Below are 20,597 nucleotides of genomic sequence, written 5' to 3'. Positions count from 1 at the left end.
GTAACACAGGCCCATAATTCACAGTTCAAATGTTATTTTCTGCCTGCTTATTAAATAAAGTGTATATAATTTAAGGTTTTGGAGAACGTAGACTTTCAGAGTTTAAAATAAGCTGCGTACATTAGGACTGTGGCCTACTTCTGGGCTTTTCCGGTATTGCAGGGGGTCTCAGACTGGACTATATTAAAACGTATATATCTATGTTTGTATACTTTCTATGCTTAAGTATGTCTTATTAATTATAAGGCATTTTGTTGACATTGAATAATAGAAATTACAAAATATGTCTATACAAATCACATATTCACAGATGAAACAATAATGTTGACATGTTGACAATTAGTTTTGATCAACACCAAGATTACTACAAAACAAATATTATTCAACACTGCTACATAGTTAGACGTGCATAGGTAACGTGAAATTTAAAGCTATCTTACATGTTAATCACCATTAATTACTAGTCACACCAAAAACAGTAGTGTGCTCCATTTCAAAATTTGACTTTCAATGTGCGAGAGAAAACGAGTGACTTTTTTTTCAGCCTCAGATATTATACATTGCTATTGTTAAATACAAACTCTTTCCATCAACAAACTTGGTTAAACACATATTTATTGTTCAAAGAGCTGAGGGGGAAGAAATGTATGAAGATCGCAAATCTGTTGTACTTGACAGCCCTTGGGAGAGAATGAGGAGATGGTCAAGTGTTGAGATCTGTTATTGTCGCTCTTCCAGTCTAAAGTAAAACTAATAGAAAGGCAAAGCACACAAAAACACCTTCTAACTGGTTTCAGACATTTACTGCCCATTCGGAATACATTATTGAAACAAGCTGAGAATGTCTATTAGAGACTGTTAACAAAAAACAACATGCATTTATTTCCAGTGAGTCCCACCGTCTATACAGAGCTTATGGAAAAAAACACAAAAAACAAAACAATATTTCTTGGTGATTCCAGACTAGGAATAAGCAAAGACGTGACTGGAAATCATTGCAACTATCGGGCTGACAAATAAATGCGATTCCTTAATATGGGACTGGACATCAGTAGATTTTGTTGTACTCGTATTAAACTTAAAATTTCTGGTCAGCAAGTGAACCATGCTTTAGAAGCCGTATAAACACAGTGATCATACTCTGGCTGAAGCCACATTCAGTGTTTAAAAACCAAGTCGTTAGATGAGATGAGATTTTTTTTTTTCAGCATCTCCCTCAGAGCTAGACAGTACATGTTATTCTGAGAGGACACGTTCAGAGACTTTACATCGCAGAGGTACAAAGATGAAGAGGTATTAAAAATAAGATCACCTTATCATGACTAGAGGAGCAGCAGACTCAGTGGGGTCAAGTGAATCTTCCGTTACTACCATGGTCATATGGAACTAACCTACATTTCATTTTTGTCAGTGTCGCCAAATGATGGAAATGTAGTTTAGGTTCAACATTGTTGTCATCGCACCCACATAGGCCCAACAGGCCCTCCTCAGTCAATCATATAAGCGAAAGTAAGATTAGTGCACATTTCACACAAGGTTCTCTGAGTAGCTGTATAATACATTTTTCATTTTATGGTCCAATAATAATAATTATAAGGACTGGTCCATATTGACAGACTGTAGTGGTACGTTGTCTGCAGCACTGTGTTTGTTTTTCCCAAAAATCTTCTCACAGTGTGCAGAGACAAATGAAGCTTCAATCCCTCAGTCAAGGTCATCACTGCACTGACACTGAATTTACGTGAAGATTTGTGGCCTTGTGTTTTTTGATACACATTCTTTTGTCTCGTTTGTGTTTTTCCAAACGCAATACAGGCTCCTTCATATGGCAAAGGCAGATCATATTCACTTTAATTGTATGTTACATGATCGAGTGTGGAGCTGTAGTTCATTCTGTAACACATTTCCATCATTATTTTAAAAAAAGACTGAAGTAAAATGTTTTTTGGGGGGGGGATTTTGAAAATTAGCATGACATCCAGTGGTATAACTTCTGAACTCTCTTGCCCAAAAATGTATGTTTTTGCCTCAACTTTGAAATTCAGCTTTGAGAAGTGGCAAATTGGGAAACTGTAACAATGCTTTGTGACGGCTACAACTTAGAATATGGTTCCTAAATGGAGAAGCATCAACACAAAACACTAGAGAGGACCTCATGGATATTAATTACCTGATTTGTAACAATGTCAGCGGAGAACTAAATTGAATGCTAATTTGAAAAGCTCTACACACATATGTAAACATTTGGAAACAAAAATTAACAATAAAACAAATAGCGAGAACTAGTTTCAATGACTATAATCTGAATTTTGACCCAGACATCCTCGGATGGAGAGAAAGGATGAGCAGAGTCTTCTTGGCCTTCAGTTCTCCTGCAGCAGTCACACGAGGATCATTCCCTGACTGGGGGGCAGCATCAGTAGCAGCAGTCCAACAGCAGTACCAACAAAAGCTCAAGGATGGAAACGGGAAAAATGTTCTAATCAATGTAGTGTTGCAAATCATGAATCATCTTCTTCCATAGTTTAGGAGTGTGTCAAGTTAGGTGGCATTTTCAACCCCGTGCCAAAAAATAAATACCACGTCAAAAAGGGAGTTGAACAAATCCAGAGTTTTGTAGCTGTACAATGTTAAAGCATCTCGGAGTGTAGTGATGTGTTTTTGTTTTCTTGAAAGCATCTAATCCGCACAGATCAAGCCGTCTGCTTGTGTGGTCATCTCTCCCACGCTGCTTATTCACAGGAAGCTTTGGAGATTGTGACAAAAGACTAAGGGGAATCCTTCCACCCTTTGAACTTGAAGGCATGCTGTACTACATCACCTCAGTGAAACGCGCTGTTTTCGGACAGGTCCTCTCTTTGAAGTGCAAGGATGTTAAGGAATACAGTCAGAATATCAAACCCCTTCCAAGACAAGGCAAAAATTCTTCATTTGTGCATTTATGTCTTTCATTCGTGGGTCCATGTGCAGGGTTTTAGGGCATTTCTCAGCTACATCGGGGCACAACTATGTTTCCGCACTGTCGGCGTACATTTCATCGTTAGGAGAGACAGTGCAAGAAATGCAAGTGTCCATGAGAAAAAAATCCATTCAATACTTAGTAGACAGACAGTGTGCTTATGTTAGTGTAAAGTCTCCCGATGGAGGATGAGATGCTTTGGAGAACTGTTGGTACAGTTTCTAGTTTAGTTCAGCGCACTCCTCAAATTAATTTTCTTCTGTTCCAGGCAGTATCAGTGTCGCACTTCATTATCAAGGAGGCTGTCCTCGCCAGACGGGAAGTCCGCACTCAGCCCATTTTCAACATTGATTATTTCCTCGTCCTGCGAGGAACCCTGGCCGTCGTCCTCCCCACTGCCTGATCCGCTCTCCTCTGAATTGGGATCTTGAAGTACCTGAGCGATGTACATTTGCTGTGGGAGAAAATGGTGTACAACTGTTAAAGTTTGTCATTTTTCAACAAAAAGCTGGTGCCCAGAGTTGGGGACCGAACTTCCACTCGACATAATTGACCCCAACTTAACTTAACTGAACTGTAGGAGACCAAATTCAAGGTTCCAGTACCTGTATCAAATATGAACGGCACCCAACCCCCTTAGTATTAAATAAACATGACTGAATACATACTGCTGCCTTGTTAGCGGCTGAGGTGCACACGGGATGTCCATTCTCCATTCCGTCAACATCCAGAGTGTCAATCTGGTATTGAAAAGAACAATACACATTTAAGATGATGTCTAAAATACACACTTTGGAAATTGAAAAAGTAATATGCAAAATAAATGGCTCTATCCATTTTGTTACCTTGTAGTTGTGAGCACTGAGATATTTAAAATGCCCAAAGCAGACGTGAGAGAGGCAGATGATGATTGTGACGATCAAAACTATGAGCGTGAACATGGAAGTTGCAGCTGAAAACCCTGGGGGGGGGAGATGAGGGCTTAATATATTAAACCTGATGGAATAACATGAGTGCCCTGTGGATGGAATAGTAGTCTTACCCGAGCGAACAGTGAAGAAGAACAGAAGCCAAAACAGACACAGAATGGGAGCAGCCACCACCTGGTTGACAGCCCCAGAATGTATTTTCTTGTCCAGTTTGGTTGGCAGATAGGCATAGTACATGTTGTACCTGTCTGCTAGGTGCTTCAGTAGCATGTACATCAGCCCTGCACAGGGAGGAGAGTCATGTTAAAATAATCCAATTATATCTGCTGATAAGCTTCATTATGAAAACAGAACCAGAAATGTTCCATATGCCATATGTATATGTGTCCTGCAGTAATTGAACAAACATGCACTCTGTCTCCTCTGTTACTGCTGTTTCACATCAGTTAATGGGAGCACTCACCAAAAGGGACAATGATTGGGCAGGTGATGCTGTAGGTCATAACCACAGTGAAGACACACATCATCCAGGCATACGCTGCCCCAAACTGGAACTCATAGGCTTGGTGCTAAGAAAACACAATGACAGGATCGTGAAGAAAACTAAAAATGCACAGCACTGTGGAGAAGTCTTAGACCATCATTAGATTACTATGGGGCTGGAGCCAATCCCAGCTAACATAGGGCAGTTCATTGCAGAGCCAATATACAGAGAAAAACAACCATTAACTCTCACACCTACTGTCAATTTAGATTGTCCATTTAACCTAATCCTAATGTTGTATCCTAAAGTGTACCCAGAGAGAACCCATGCACACATGGGAAGAACATTTCACGCTGCACACAGAAACCGGTGACCTAACTGTGAGGCAACAATGCAAGCCACTGCACTACTATTGAGCATGTTGATTCAAATAATATACTGTATTAAATATTTAAATCAAACCCTTTCAGTTTCAAAGTAGATGTTGAATCCAAAAGAATTATAACTATATATAATATTTTGCAAAGACCCGTTAATTATTTCAAACCGGTAACTAAGGCAAGGACTAACCCTTTTGACATTTCTCCGTTCTGCTGCAGAGCGAGCCAGGCAGAGGCGAATCATGTACATGAGAAGACCAGGGATCCTCAGCAGGTCCATGGCATTTCCAATGAATGCAGACGCAATGACATAGTTCACGAAGAAGGCTCCATTGTCAGGAAGGTAGACACATCTGAAGGGCAAAGAAAAACATTAGCATACTGTAGTTAAGAGAAAAATATCCGACACACACCACCTGACACTTTGTGTGCTTCAAAGTGCATTATTGCAGAATCGATTGTTAATTTAAATGAGGTTTGTGTCATCTCATAAAAAAATTGCTACTTACTCAAATCTCACTTTGCCGTCTGCCAAGAATCTTTGGTCAAAAAGCCAACGGAAGAAAACATCCAAACTGCAAAGATACAAGGAAAGACAGGAATCAACAAAAATATTTAGACTAAAACAAATCATGTGATCTTACAGTCTGTATTGCAGTAAACTACATAAGTACATTTAAAATATGTTTTCATATATATATACATATATATATATACATACACACACAGATATATATATATATATATATATATACATACACACACAGATAGATAGATAGATAGATAGATAGATATGTGTACATATGCTATACCTGCTGAGTCCAAGGGAGGGCAGCAACAAGACCATGAAGATCAAGAAAGTGTAGCATTTATGCATTGTTGTCCTGTTCTCCCCTGACCTACAAAGGTCAAATGACACATTTATACATATTAAAGACACTGAAACAAACCTCAAATGGAAATAAAGAAAAGATGACAGTGATATGCTAATCTATCAACTGCAGAAAGTGTGAATCATACCGGGTCCAGTGTGCTTCAAAGAAGGCAGAGTAGTAGACAATAGTAGGAAGTAAGGCGGAGAAGGACCACAGAAGGAGGGTGGGGAAGAACTGGGTGACGATTGGATTCTGGAGAACAGATCAAAAGCATGTTTTGTTGGAAACAGTGTTGAGAACCTGCACATCTACCACAGCTTCTGATTTTAACACCGTTAACGTTAATGCACCGATACCAGTATCGCGTATCAGGTCCCGTACTGTCCTTGTTCATAAATCTACTCTGATACTGCTGCACTCAATTCCACAAAACATATCATCAAGTGAGCTCAGCAGGTGCCAATAAGCAAATGTGTTGCAATGTCAACAGTTTGGAAATACTTAAAGATAAGCAATGACGACAAAAGTAGAGCAGACTGTAACCTGTGTTTGATTAACAAGAGGAAGCGAAAAGTAGCTCCTTCAACAAAAGTAATTTGAAAGGACATCTAAAGAACCAACTCAGCAAAGGAACCAACACAGCAAAGGATTTGCTCAACTATTATTCATTTAAATTGAATCCAAATCTATCAGTTCCTATACTTTTGCTCACCTAAATACCTGCAGTCCCATTACAAACGAGGCTTCTAAGCTGTTTGAAATATCTCAATGTAAATAACTGCAAATAAAAGCTGAAATACTGATCCCTTGTTTTATATTCCAATACTTTTGGAGGGGACTGTAAATGTTTAAAAAGAGGCAATAGTAACTAATGTTGTATTTTGTTCATAGTCAAAAGTAAAATTAATTTTCAAAATATCTTTCTTCACTGTAATGGTATTATTAAGAACTCAAATTTAAGTCATCATAATTGTACTCTGTCAGAAAGAAAGTGGTATCAGTGCATCCCTCCTGTGTATACTGTTTTGTTTGTTTTATTCCCTTATTGTGCCTCTGACCTTTATTCTTGACTGGACTTTGAACACTCACATTTAGGTACTCCACTGGTTTAGTAACATTGAACTTGTCCATGGTGGAGATAATGATGGCTGGGGTAGTGAGGAAGAACAAGAGGAGGAAGAGGACAGAGTTGATGACAAAGCAGCGGATCCACCAGGGGAATCCACCCACGGACAGGTGCTCCCTGTGGGACAAAGGTTATGTCGTGGTTAGACTGATGCTGGGTGATGACCTGCAGTTATGGACACAGCTGTCCTGTGAGCTGATACTGCAGCAAAAGAAAACTTTAAATGTCTTCAAAGTGAACTGCAGTTCAATTATAATTCCCATGGTAAGGACTAAAAAGGATGGAACCGTTTCCCCTTTTTATGATAAACTATGGTAAACCCATTACATTTGATTTATCATTAACACTGAATTTAATTTATATGCTTTGACAAACTCAAAGTAAACACTGTGCAGTATCAGCCAAAGTAAACAACAGTTTCCCAAACAAATGAGTAGTGTAGAGATTTGTCAGCCTTTGAGGACTAAATGTGAGTGAAGTGTGGTATTATTCTGGCTTTATACATAATGCTGAAGTATGCAGTTCACTTTTACTTTGATGCATGTGGGAGGGCTTCATGTCTCTAACTAACTAAACAGCTCGTTAATGAACTGAAAACTTTCAGTGTCACTTCTGCTATATCACACTCTGCTGTATTTACAATGCATGCCTTGTTTGTGCTCAATTTACTCCTAATATTTTTACTTCATAACAAAACAAAGTTACATAGTTTACATGAACAAAACTTTTCATTCATTTTTAAATCCAACAATTATATAAAGTGGTTGTTAAGGTTGAAGTATGAGCAACTTAAATTTATTTTATTGTGTATCAGTAGTTTTAAAGATTTATTTTTACATTTTAATTATAGTTATGACACCACTAATAGATAGAAATTGGGTGTAACTATAATCAAACACTTCATCTCTAAAAACACAAGACCACAAAAGTGTGCTTACCAGTAGACATTTTGTGGATCAGGGGCATAGCTGACAGTCCAGTTGTGTGTGTGCAGCTTGGCAGCGAATGGAGAACCCTTGGGCTCCCGACGGCACTGACAACCCTGACACTTACAAGCATTGAAGTCTTTCAAAATTCTGAAAACATTTATAAAAATAAAGCACAGATGTAGCAGTGGGTCAAGAGCCATTTTATGTGTCAATTCATAAATAAGTACATATTAGCTTAATGTTCTATGTACTTACATGGCAGTTATGGACTCATTCTGAAAGGTGACAAATGCCATTCCTAAGGGTTTCCTGTTGACCTTCTCTCTCTCCTTCCTGTATTCTTCTTTTAGTTGTGCCTCAAGCTTTGTGTAGTAACTCACGGCCTCTTCCTGTCAAAGACATTAACATGTCGTCAAGAATCTGTATTTGCTCTTATTTTGACTTAAGTGCTGATTGCCAATAAAGTAATGATGTAAATCAGTTCATATGCCTGCTCTATTAGCAAGAAATATTATGACGAAAAAATAAAAATCTAACTTGCATTTTAAGTTTTAATAAATTAAGATATTATTGTAATTATTATTATTATGATTAAGATCATGATTTTTTTTACCTAAAATACCTGTTAGCGTTATGTAGTTTTTGACAGCAAACAAAGGATATATAACACTTAAGTAACATGATGCAGAGTCATCACACTCTGTAACCTCAAAAAATAAAAAAATATCTAAGGGTTATTATTTAATTACTTTACTTATATAAAAACAGTCATGTGCTATTCCACAAAGAAGACACTTACAGCAAATTTGAACTCATCAAAAAGTCCTCATTAAATTCTACTTTTTATTTTGTAATCATATTTACACTAATTTAATAATGGTTACTTCATTTAACCTTTGACAACAGTGTCACATGTCGTGTGTCATGCAGTATGCCAAAAACACACGCAACCACACACGCACGCACACACACGCGCACACAGCCAGTCGAATGTAACTGTAGAAAAAAAAGTGTGGAAATGGAGATAGCAGCACAGTAAACTGGTAATGTTTTTCCTGCTTTGTCCAGCAGCATATTGGCAAATCTAAAATAATTGGCTTTCTTATCTTTCCCTTGAAAAATGTTGTTGTAAAAAGGTTGATAAACTTGTGATATGGCAGTCTGACCCGCTCACAGCCTTTGATGATGCAACAGCAAAGGTGTCCACATGGCTTTGGGTTGATCATGGTGGAAATATGCTCCTTAACATGCACGTCAAGGAAGAATTTCTTGCTGCGTTCTGCCTTTTTCCTGCATACAAAACATCAGCTGTGTCAGAGTGAATGACGGATTCTCTAAATCATACTCCGCTCCTAAGGCCTACAAGACATTTCCAATGCTACAAAAGGACAGAATACACAGCCACACTTAGTTAACACTCAGTTACCTTTCAGAGTTAAGATACATCAGTCTGGCCACGTTGTAACAGATTCGAGCTTCCAATACAGTACAGTTGTCATACGCTTGCCTATGAAAGACAGGCCGGATGAAAAGGTGAAAAACTAGATACATTTAAAGAAGCACAAATTGTACAGTACTTTTGAAGATAGCATCTCACATTTCAGCAAGTAAAAATGGTTACTTGTAAGGTTTTTTATGTGTCACAGCCATAGATAGCTTTTGTAGCACAGGAGTAAAGATAAGATCTTTTCTTTAAATACCATTTGGCCAAATCGAAATTGGAGTTGAGCCAAATGTCCCTTAATCAGTCTCAACACATGACTTGCATAATCCTGCTCATCTGGCTTCTAATATGAACAATTATACACATAGGGCTGCTACTGTCTGATCCCAGCCATAAGGATGGACACAAAACAGCTGTAACAGGAAAAGGCATGCTCCTGTAATGCATAATACAGTTACTGCACAGCTTAAACCCATGACTAAAGAGCAGTGTACCATTTTGGTTAACAGAAAGATTTATTGTAAGACATCAACTGCGGAGGCAGGACGCCGGTGAGAGATTGTGATGTGTGCTTACTCAAAGTGTTGCTTTATCTCCGCCTCCTCTGCATATTTGGAGATTCCATTGACAAATAAAGTGCGTTTTACCTGCATGAAAATGAAGACAGTAAAGGAATTAAAGAATCGCTAACAGCATTTAGACCCATGCGTCCAAAACAATGATTTTATGAAAGTATGCAACCCACCAGGTCATCCTCCTTGTAGTGCATCTTGGAGGTGTGTCGTCTCATGCTATACACCGTCAGTAACAGGTAGAGAAATGCAAAAATGGTGTGCATCCACAGTAGCGGATTACTAGGGAAATAAAGGTTAAAAGGGATTTAGTGAGAGGGGGAGACAATATTGAGTATGTGTGTACCATGCAAGGTACAAGAACTACTCACTCAGATTTTAAATTTGCTATAGTGGTTCGCCCAAAACTATAGGCATTGCTATCTGTAAAAAAAAAAAAATCATTGTATTGTACAATCAATGTCAATAATACAGCAAACATGTGGAACATTGTTTAAATAAATGTAGTAGAGACATTTCACAATTATGACACAAAATGAACAGCAGAAAAAAAGAGCATGATAAAATAGATACAGTGGTTTTAATTCCAATCAACTTACCAAGTAGGGTTCCCGAGAAGTTAACGGGCAAGATGATGCCTACAGAAAGCACACCCACCACTACCAGCAGGCCAATGATGTGGCGCTGAAAGGACAAGTAATGCACTGCATCCTCCCCACACTTCTCCCTGATCTCTTCAACCCTACAGAGAGAACACACCGACATAATAAACTACTTGCAATCTTATCAAAACAGACAATCCACGTACGATTTAATCAGTGTTAGTTATATTTGTTATATCCATTTTGCAGTAAGAAGGTTGACTCACTTAATACGGAAGATGGCAGTTAACCAGGAGCAGAAACCCTGAGACACAGGACAGCAGAAAACTGAAGGTGTTGTACAGAGTTCCATGTGCAACACATTGTTTGCCTCACATGAAAGAACACATGTTATCATGTGAAAATAGCATACTTACTGTGTCTTTCTGATCAATGTCCACAGAGCTGGAAACTGAAGTTAGACGTTCATAGCGCTCAGGTGTCTCTGATGTCATCCCAGAGGCCATACTGCATGAAGAAAAACACAACACACAGTATTTACCAGTTACACAACTACCAAACATCAGCATGTACCACAAGGGATGTTAGTTCTTTGTACCTAGGGAAAGTGGGATTCGATTAATATGGAAAGGTTGAAAGTACAAAACGCACAGGTACACACACACACACACAACCTGAAATGGACTGAGGGGAGTCCATCCTGTGTATTCTGTGTGAACTCCACACAAGATTTTTATTGGTAAACCAGTTAACCACAAGAGGATTCTCTTCAGCCACATTTCACACAGCATTAAGGGTAAAAAGCCTACTTTACCCAGGGTGAGTACACAGTCACTGCTAGAGGAAGAGTTGATAGAGATAAAGATAGAAAGCAAAGCTTTACATCAGAAATATTATTTAGCAAGAAAATGACACTAACACAGTGATCATAAGAAGCAGATTTTCTGCAACAGACCCACAGCTTGTGCTGAACATGAGACTGCATATTATTTACTGTATGCACATTTGATTGCACACTGCAGAGAGGTCACATCAGATCAATTTATTCCTAACTGGAAGGTATGAAGAACCAGGCTCTACTGAAATTCTACATGAAAGAATTACATTACACAGGGAATTCTATAATGGAATGAGGAGAGACAAGCAGCCTTAATCCACTATCAGTCCTCCTCTCCCACATTCCTGTGAGAAGTAGGAATGGCTTGTCTCAGCTCTAGCAGATGGGATACACTGTAGGTGTACCATGTTAGGGCCTGTCTACAAACAACCACAGATCAGTGAAGAATTACCTCTCCCTGTAAGCATCCTGTCTGCACGGCTCATGTGGCACACTCACACAGAAGAAGACCATACTTCATAAAGAGGTCAATACAGATTAGCACACAAAATCTGATTAGGATGGCAACAGAGGACAGTGAAACCCAACAGCAGAAGTACAAGAGTAACAAGGAGCAGGAGAATGATTAGGAGTCCGGCACAAGGAAATGCCTGGGTAAAGAAATTGAACCATCAAGAGTGAAAAGACAGATTGAAACCCACAGTGGCCTAGGCAGGATGGATAAGAGTTATGAGTTCAGTTAACAGCAAAGAAAGAAAAGTCTAGGATATGAATAATTTAACATACTATTCCCGATCATCCAGGCGACTGTACCTCTGATCCATTCGTCTAAAAAGAAAAGTAAAACAAAGCCATTCAGCTCAGTTAAGGGGAAATGTCTTCGGCAATCTTGGGACGTGTATTACACCATAGGCACATCTATAAAAGTTATTAGTCCAATCAAAAATGTATTTATCGTCTGATTTGATAATAATTATTTGTTAATCTTGTGAAGCACAAAAAGAAATATTAAATACATTGTTTTTTTTAAAGATTCACGGTAGCATTCACTTTTTACAATTTACAGTAATGTAAAAGACATCAATCAGCACAAAGTCATAAGACATGGGTCAGCCCCCCCCACACGCACCATGCTGCAACCACATTCTCTGCTCACATGCAGCTGCAATAATAGTGTATCTGCAACACCAGACAAACAGGGGTATGTAGGTGATGGAGCACTGTGTCCTGCTCTTTCCAGCATTCACAGTCAAATTCACACCACTCATTGCAGACATGACATCAGTCTCAAATGGGTTCACTATCTGGCAGAATGCATTACATTATAGTGAAGAGCTTCAGTCCATGGGGCTCGGATACAGACAGTGGTTTTTGAATTGCTTTTAAATTAATAATACTTACTAAACATGTCCCTTCAAGATTATTCAAAGAGCAGTCTGTCGAACAACTGACAAAGTATGACAATGGCTAGCAACTACGACATTAAAAGGGAAACTGCTGATGTTTGACTTCCTGTCTGGAGCACCATCCTTGTGATGTCTGCTTATGTCAGAAGACCGCACATCCCTGCCCTCACACAAAAATGACAGAATTTTCTGTTTTTAGGTTGAACTAATATCCAGAATGAACAGCAACCAACTATTGCACTATTGATGAAAATGTATTCTTAGATAGATAAAATAATAAGGTTGAGAGACAAAAATTAAGTACCTTCTAAAAGCCTGTCATAGCCGTTCTGCAACTTCTCACGATACACATTTTATGCAGGCTACTGACTGTCTGCTACACTCACTTAACATGCTGTCTTAACCCTGGCAAATGTTAGAATTATTTCTGCAGCAAATCTGTGTAAGTAATCTGAATTCTCCATTAAAATTATTTCCTAACATGTACATCAGAAAAGACAATCAAAAACTGATCAACATTTGACAAAAATTATTATTTCCTTAGTGTCAAAATCAAACAAAAAACATTTTTGGGAGGTAAATCAGGTTAGCATGTTTTTGTCAAACAAGTCAGATCAATGGTACTAATAATCATTCAAGTGGATTCAGAACATACTGTACATAAAAACATCGAATTGTTTATGAATAAATTTTAAACATAGTTGACATATTAATGCCTGCAAGATGGACATTACGTTGTTGTACACAGTTGAAAAGCCTTGATAACTTCCATGAGTTGTAATTACCTGTCAGCGTCAGTCACCAAAGCGAGGCGCCCATAATCCCATGCTACTTTTCTCAAGCAGGAGAACACAAACAGCAACCCCTATGAGTACAAAGTAAACAGCGGCTGTCAGTACTGACTACGTCCTTTAGTTACATTACAGGAGCCTTCTAGACAAAAGGATGGACAGGCATTGCACCATCAATAAAAGCTTTCTCAATTAAATTAAATGGAAAGACAAACTCAACATCTGTTTAAGGACAAAGGGACTCACCAAGAAGCACATAAAATCAAGGGCGAGAACAGTCGGCACCCCTCCAAAAGGCAAGCCCTGGAGTACAGTACTGCGAATTCGGGCCGAGAAACAGAATGCCCTGGTGTCATTTGGCGGGGGTGTTGGGCAGCTCTCTGAAGTGGAACAGCCATGCACCACCCCTGTGGCCATTATTAATATTAACACTCGGTACATCACTTACTGCAGCATGTTGACAACCTGTAAAGAAAAGGCAAAAGTCAGTCACCAAGTCAGCCGCTTATTACTTCTGTCCCATTTGAATTTGTCCATTGTAACATGGGGCAAATTCTGAATAGCTTTCATAGACAGAAACGCAGAGAAAACTAAAACTTAAATTTGCCATCTCATGCTCCATGATGACATTTGTCATTAGTCACATGGTTTGCTTTTCATCCCATTCATGACCACTAAAATGTGCCCAGTGTATACATGATGTTCCTTTTTCATTGTCATTATATCTGACAATTACATAGTCAACTTTGCACCAAACCCAAGGAAAGTAACTGTATATCTTGTAGGTTGACAGGGCTATGATGCTGGGATACTGCAATATAGTATTTACTCTCCTTTTTAATATTGACCCAAAACACAAAATATCTCAGGTTTTACCTTGCAAGATGAGGATCGTTTTGCTACATTTGGAATGATGGACCAAAGCTAAAAGCAGGAGAGCAGCATGAAATCTGTATAGAAACTCCTCTACAATACATTAGGGTCATTTAACTGTTTAACTGTTTAACTATCCATGTAGGGTCAGATTAGGGTGAACCTAACACTGAAAAGTAGATGTGGCGTGTTGGGAAAATCCTTCATACTCTGCTTTACCACCTTCGTTTTGATCTATGATAATTTCTGTCAGAAACAACAAACAGCGGACCCGACAAGCCAACTAAAGTCCAAAATAGAAAACACCTTTAGGGCTGCAACTAACAATTATTCTGTCGATTATTTTCTTGATTCATTGAGTACTTTTTGGTCCACAAAATAGAGAAATATGTTCTAAAATAATCATTTTTTTTTTAAATTAATCAATTTTAATGATTTGCTTGTTATATGGAGCAAATAAACCAGACAATATTAAACACTCAATCCGTTTAAAATAATGATCAAAATAGCTGACAATGAATTTAATATTTGATTAATAATTAATGAATTGTTGCAGCTCTTAACTCCATAAAAAACATGAGTGGTGATGAGGGATAATTAGGGATAATTTTCGTAACATCACGGGCAAGCCAAGACTCTCCTTTTCATGGTACAGGTGTTACAGAGAGAGTTGTGGTAAGTGTGTTTGCACAGTTGCACTGCTATACTTATGGCCTTTGACCCACTATCACCAGCAGCATTCACAACGCTGCTCATCTACTACAACACTAACTCATTTATCTGCTCACTGGAATGCTGTGACATCAGTGGAGAGGGACGCAGCCAGAGTTAAACAATAGGCCAATAGAGACGACAGGGTTTAAATGGACCAGTATCAACCCAAGAGGACACAACATCTAAACACCAATCCCCACACAAACAGGTACACAGAACTCATCCTGGACTCATCAACTCAGTTCCAGATGTTTCATATTCAACATATTTAAAAAAAACTGAAGTGCACACCATTTTTAAAACAACTTAATATATACTCAATAGTGAATGCAAATATCTGATCAATCAATCAAGGCAGGAACTCAAGGCATTTAGGAATGTAGAGGTGGTCAAGATGACCAGTGGAAGTTCAAACTAAGCATCAGAATCAGAGGGAAAGTGGATGTAATGACACGACGGCAGGGTTGTTGGTGTCAGACAAGACAGGCTGGTCTGACTATTTCAAACACCGTTGATCGATTAGGGTTTTAGCAAACATATCCAAGGTTTTAAGAGAATGGTATGAAAAAGAGAAAATATTTAGTTCCTGTTGATGCCAGAGGAGAATGGTCTGACTGGTTGGAAATGATAGTAAGGCAACAATAACTCAAATTACTTAAGTTAAAATGAGCTAACATTTTGGATGTAATATTGTGGCATATATGTGGCATGTTTACATTCTAATGCATCTATACACACTGAAGTGATCTGATCAGTGGCTAATACCATTACTATGTTATTGACATGTGCTGCTGACCTCTTCGCCAGCTTTACTGTTTAGTAAATTTATTAAAAGAGTAAAGAGGAGTCAACAGCTTTGAATTATTATCATTATCATGTGTGTTTTTCTTTTAAATAAAGTTTATATTTAAATTTCATGTTTCCCACTAACACACATGCTGTGTGCATTTCCATCAAAAAAAAAAAAAAACGCCGCAAAGCTTGTTGTTTGTTTACATCCATGGTTACTGGATGTCTTCTGTTGAACTGTCTTTGTTGGCATACACATACTAGCACGCTGTGGCATGTCCTTGAGCACATGCCTAATCCAAGTAAAACGGGAAACAAGCAATTCTATTCATAGTGCTTCTAAATGTGCAATACCATGACTTCTAACAGTTAACAAGTACAATTTCATGACATCTCATCTTATCAGAAATATACAATGTTTTGTCTGTCCCAAATACTGAACTATGTCAATATGATTTCACCCTGTGTGTGATTATCTATTTTAATTCCAGAACTTAATCTTCAGATTGTACGACTTTATTGTAAACACTGCTGACAAAAGCCTTACACTTACACTGGCTTTAATTGTAGTGTGTAAAATGTTTTTTGTTTTTTTACCAGCACTGTAAGATTAAAGCATGACTCAGCCACACATAAATACTGTGCCTTTCCATGTGACACTATAGCTGCTAAGACACCATCAGACTGGCAAACATTTCCGAGTACAAATAAACATAAAAAAGATGGCAGTGAGGGAAAATGTACAATGCTTATCCGTTCAAAACCCTAGAGTAAGGCTGATGTTTGCTCTACAGCTTAAGCAGGCAAAACAATGAGGTATGTATGATTGTCAGGGAAAACATATGTCCTTTTGTTTTGTTTTAGACAAACAACATCAGAGCAAGACATCTTCCCTTGACAACTGAAATGGGAAAAAAGTCATATACTACAGTGCACCATCACATTCCCACAGACAGCTGCATGTTTGCATGTTTGAAAAACTTGTCAAAACCCTGTGCATTTAAACGTACACAGTTTTTCCACAATTGTATGTGTAATTGTTAATCATTATTTCTTTATAATCTTCACAAGTTAAATATTTAAACAGGCTTTGTTCAATACTAACTGAGGGTTAGAAATTAGATTAGCAGCAGTCAAAATGCACTAGCATTAATTGCTTTTGCTTAGCCAACTAAATAAAACCAAATTTAACAAAGGAGGGGCTTGTAATGTTCCACCTCATTTCCCTAGCATGTGCACTTGTGCCTCCTGCTGTGATAAAAACCAAGTATTCAAAATAATCACCTGGCAATGGCTCTTACATAATACATTGTTTTCACAACACACATCATCATCAGTACCTCGACTGTATTTCTATGACCTTTATTTAACCAGGAAAGTCTCATTGAGATTATGTCTTCCACAAAAATAGGTATCAGTTACATACATTTACTCAAATGAAATTGCTATAAACTATACTTGAAAATCAATGAACGTGACTCTAGGATAAAAGGTATAACATCTTTAACAAACTTAAGCAAGTCCAGTTGCCAATTTCTACACTCTTATAATATACATGACAATGTATGACTAGTATATGTAAACTATTTTTATTCAAATATGTGCCCTGGTCATCTTATGAACTCATAAACATTTTTTATTTTAACATATATTCTGAAATCTTCATAAGACAGAGAAGATGAGATAAGCTAGCCTTCATTGTTATTGTACAGAAACCCATACAACAAAATTAGGGGGTACGACAACTGAAACTTAAATACTCTTACGATGCTGATGGCTGATAATTCTGATTTGACATATTGGCATAATTGGTTTTAGCCAGTAAATCATTGACAATTTGCCAATAGCCGTTATCACATATCACGTGTGGTCAATGCAGTTTCATAATCATGTCACACCATGACTGTAAAATAGGGGAAAAAGAAAACACGACATGTACATGTACTACTTAACAGGGGATTCAGGAAAAGGTTTGTGACGAAAGACAAATTACTTTCTTAGATTTTACTTAGTCACCACCAAAGTAATTACTACTCTAGGTGGACACTCAAATGAAGTAAGTAAAATATCTTTTCCTAGTGCCATACATGCAATACACAGTGAAACCATCATATATTCAACACAGAAGTGATCGTACCATACTAGGATTTACATTTGACAGCACAGTAGACAAATTTAAGATCATCTTATAATAAAACAGTATTGACTAAATGCTACATAGGGTTGTAACCAATTCACTTCATAATGGATTAATCTGTCAATTATTTTCTTGTTTGGTCCAATGCAAAATGCAAAGAAATTATCATCGGGGGTTTTCCAGCAAGCTGATAAATCCAAATACTCATATGAATTGTTAAAAAACCCCACTCAAAACAATTTGTTGGTTATTAAATATGTTGATTATAACTGATTATTAATAGATTATTTGATTAACTATTTTGACAGGAATTGCAATCAATCACAAAAATATTGTGCATCCTAGCGATTTGAAAATTGCATTAGGCTGTATTTCAATTTCGATAAAAACTTTGATTAATTCTTCAGCCCTATGCTGCCATGGTACCAAAGAGCCCCGCACTCATCTAAATTCCTCAGCAAAACACCGTTGTATAAAAACAAAGCCAAGAATTTCCTTATCTTTGTAAAAGTAATCCAATCATGACCACGATTATAACATTCTACATTGTAAAAACTGAGTTGAGGGTTTCATCCCATCTTTTGATTGTAAAGTGAAGTAAACTGGTTTAACTTAAAAGACAACAAACACTTACAGCTATGTTATCCATTCGTTGAGTGCAAAGTTATAACCTTGCACTGTGTGGTTGCAGTCTCATGAATGTAAGGCTTACTTTAATGTGAAGAGCTTATCTCCATTATCTGTGTCAGTGTTTGCATATTTCAAACTCAAGACTGCAATACTACATCACATCACTTTAAATGACCTCATGATGGACATTTTTCATTTTCTACTGATGGGTGCCACAAAACCTTAATCAAATCCTCAACCATTACTTTCAGCATCATACATGTGGATGCGCATTACTGGCATCTGGTAAGGAGTAAAGCTTGTCTGGTCCTTTTATTACTATTGTGAGAAATGTCAATATAACTGTAGTGCAGTAATGCTCAAAGTATTAATACTGCTCAAACCCTCCAATGATTATCCATTTAAAGGCTGTGCACATGGAAACATGTATGTCACTAGTCACAGGTTGTGACTATTCCCTGAGGAAACACATCAGTGAATTCAGCACAGTTTAAACCCTTTACTTTAGCATAATTGTTCAACCACTAGCATTACCAAGATAGATGAGATGCATTAGGAATCACTGGCTTCTTCTAGTTATGCAATGATGTGTGAAAAATACCAACCACAGTCCTACAGTAAACAGACTGGCTTTAAAAAGTAAAGCTGCATATAACTAGCATCGGCTGATTATTAATAAATCGCGGGCCCTCATGTGGAGGATAATGCAGAAGATGAATGAGTGTAATTGCTCAATTATTACTCATTTATAGTTAAATGAATAAATTAAACATATTTGTTCTCAGAAGACTCATAAATGTTGGTAACCATTAAGGCTGCAACAAGAAATCAATTATTAATCAATTACTACATTAATGGTCAACTATTTTGGTAATCGATTAATCGGTGTTCATCAGTCTTTTTTTCATTGCATTTAGCATTTAGATACAATATTTATACATTTATAAGACATTATGTGCACTGCAGTGCTGACACGAAATACAGATTGGAGATAAAGACCATGATAGTGTTGTTCAATTTATGTTAATTTAAGTCAAGACATTTTGGTGGGTGGAGGGAGAAAAAAAGACAACAAGCTCAATAAATTGGCATCATACATTGGCACATAATCCTATAAATGGCCCAACCTCTAGCACATAATTGTTTTCTTAATATAATCTACTTTAACCTTTATTGATCCTGGGGCTTATTTTATCTAATATTCATGTTACTGGGTTTGTTAAGGCTAACGTCGTATATATTTGTATTGTTTAAATATGTCTTAAGATTTAACTTTAATATTGTGCTCATTCTTTAATACAATAATTGTTTTCTTATTTTAATCTACTTTTAGCCTTCTTTTATCTGATTCTGGATTTGATAACCAAAACACCAAGCAAATTCCCAAAACCTATTTGGAAACAACACATATTGTGATTTCGAATCCTCACAACCAAGAAACCTTCATCAAATATTTAAGTCCGATTCGCATCAGTGATGAAAGCCAGCTTACGTTGCTGTTGACCTCACCGGGGCTCAGTTAGCATGCGCTAATGGTAACGGGATGTGTTTACCGAGTCTTCTGTTGACAGCACCCTTTAGTTCTAATGCGAAGTAGCGCATTGGTTTTGACATTTATCTCCCAAATACCACAAATAACAACCAACCAGACACGTATTGGGTAAAACCGACAGAGTCAATAAATAAGACAAACCAATTTACCTTGCTTTGATGCGCAGCAGGAGAAGAAACGGTCACAAATAGCTAACGTGAGTTAGCAGTCAGCCGTGTAGCGTTGATGTTAGCTAACTTAGCCACTTAGTGTAGCAAATAACAGGTGGAGGCAGTCACACGCCTGGCTGACGGCCGATTCCTGCATCAAATTGTATCTCGTTGAGCCTCCACGGCCACAGTTCTAACCTTAAGAAAATTGAGCTCGACAGTCACACGGTCTAACTGTTAGTAATGACAGACAATCCTTTACTGTGTCGACTGCGTCTGTGAGCCGGTTAGACAACTCTCCCAACCAGTCAGTCTAGAGGTAGCAGGCGCAGTCAGATTATCTGTGACGTACATAGAGTAAGACCGCATAGACAGACGACACATCTTTCCATGAACGCCATTAACGCCGTCTTCTCCG

General features: G+C 37.8%; 1 protein-coding gene across 4 annotated transcripts; it reads right to left on the bottom strand.

The window, feature by feature from the left end:
* Positions 1 to 598: 598 nt before the first annotated feature.
* Positions 599 to 20,571, bottom strand: tmem63ba (transmembrane protein 63Ba). Of its 4 annotated transcripts, none has more exons than XM_044045097.1 (24): positions 20,180 to 20,571; positions 13,582 to 13,800; positions 13,330 to 13,409; positions 11,590 to 11,652; positions 10,717 to 10,807; positions 10,567 to 10,604; positions 10,298 to 10,440; positions 10,070 to 10,121; positions 9,872 to 9,980; positions 9,703 to 9,773; positions 9,109 to 9,189; positions 8,849 to 8,972; positions 7,938 to 8,071; positions 7,692 to 7,829; positions 6,717 to 6,870; positions 5,773 to 5,879; positions 5,565 to 5,651; positions 5,262 to 5,327; positions 4,943 to 5,105; positions 4,352 to 4,457; positions 4,002 to 4,169; positions 3,805 to 3,920; positions 3,628 to 3,699; positions 599 to 3,413 (listed from the first exon to the last, which is right to left on the bottom strand). In XM_044045097.1, the coding sequence occupies exons 2-24, from the start codon at positions 13,774 to 13,776 to the stop codon at positions 3,234 to 3,236; spliced, it is 2,538 nt and encodes an 845-aa protein (XP_043901032.1). In that variant the 5' UTR covers positions 13,777 to 13,800; positions 20,180 to 20,571; the 3' UTR covers positions 599 to 3,233. The 4 variants fall into 4 exon arrangements, with proteins under 4 accessions (XP_043901032.1, XP_043901029.1, XP_043901030.1 ...); XM_044045094.1 differs by lacking the exon at positions 11,590 to 11,652 and adding an exon at positions 11,925 to 11,966 and having other exon boundaries at positions 20,180 to 20,563; XM_044045095.1 differs by lacking the exon at positions 11,590 to 11,652 and having other exon boundaries at positions 20,180 to 20,563.
* Positions 20,572 to 20,597: the final 26 nt, after the last annotated feature.

The sequence above is a fragment of the Solea senegalensis genome, linkage group LG15, assembly GCF_019176455.1.
Source record: "Solea senegalensis isolate Sse05_10M linkage group LG15, IFAPA_SoseM_1, whole genome shotgun sequence".
Taxonomy (NCBI): Eukaryota; Metazoa; Chordata; class Actinopteri; order Pleuronectiformes; family Soleidae; genus Solea; species Solea senegalensis.
The sequence above is the reverse complement of the archived record's forward strand: the minus strand, read 5'-3'. Positions and strand labels throughout refer to the sequence as shown.

Coding starts and splice junctions, on each gene's coding strand:
- tmem63ba (XM_044045097.1), bottom strand. CDS start 13,776: ATGTACCGAGTGTTAATATTAATAATGGCCACAGGGGTGGTGCATGGC. Junction 10,605..10,716: donor ACATTGATCAGAAAGACACA/GTAAGTATGCTA, acceptor CCTGTGTCTCAG/GGTTTCTGCTCCTGGTTAAC. Junction 9,981..10,069: donor ATAGCAAATTTAAAATCTGA/GTGAGTAGTTCT, acceptor TTATTTCCCTAG/TAATCCGCTACTGTGGATGC.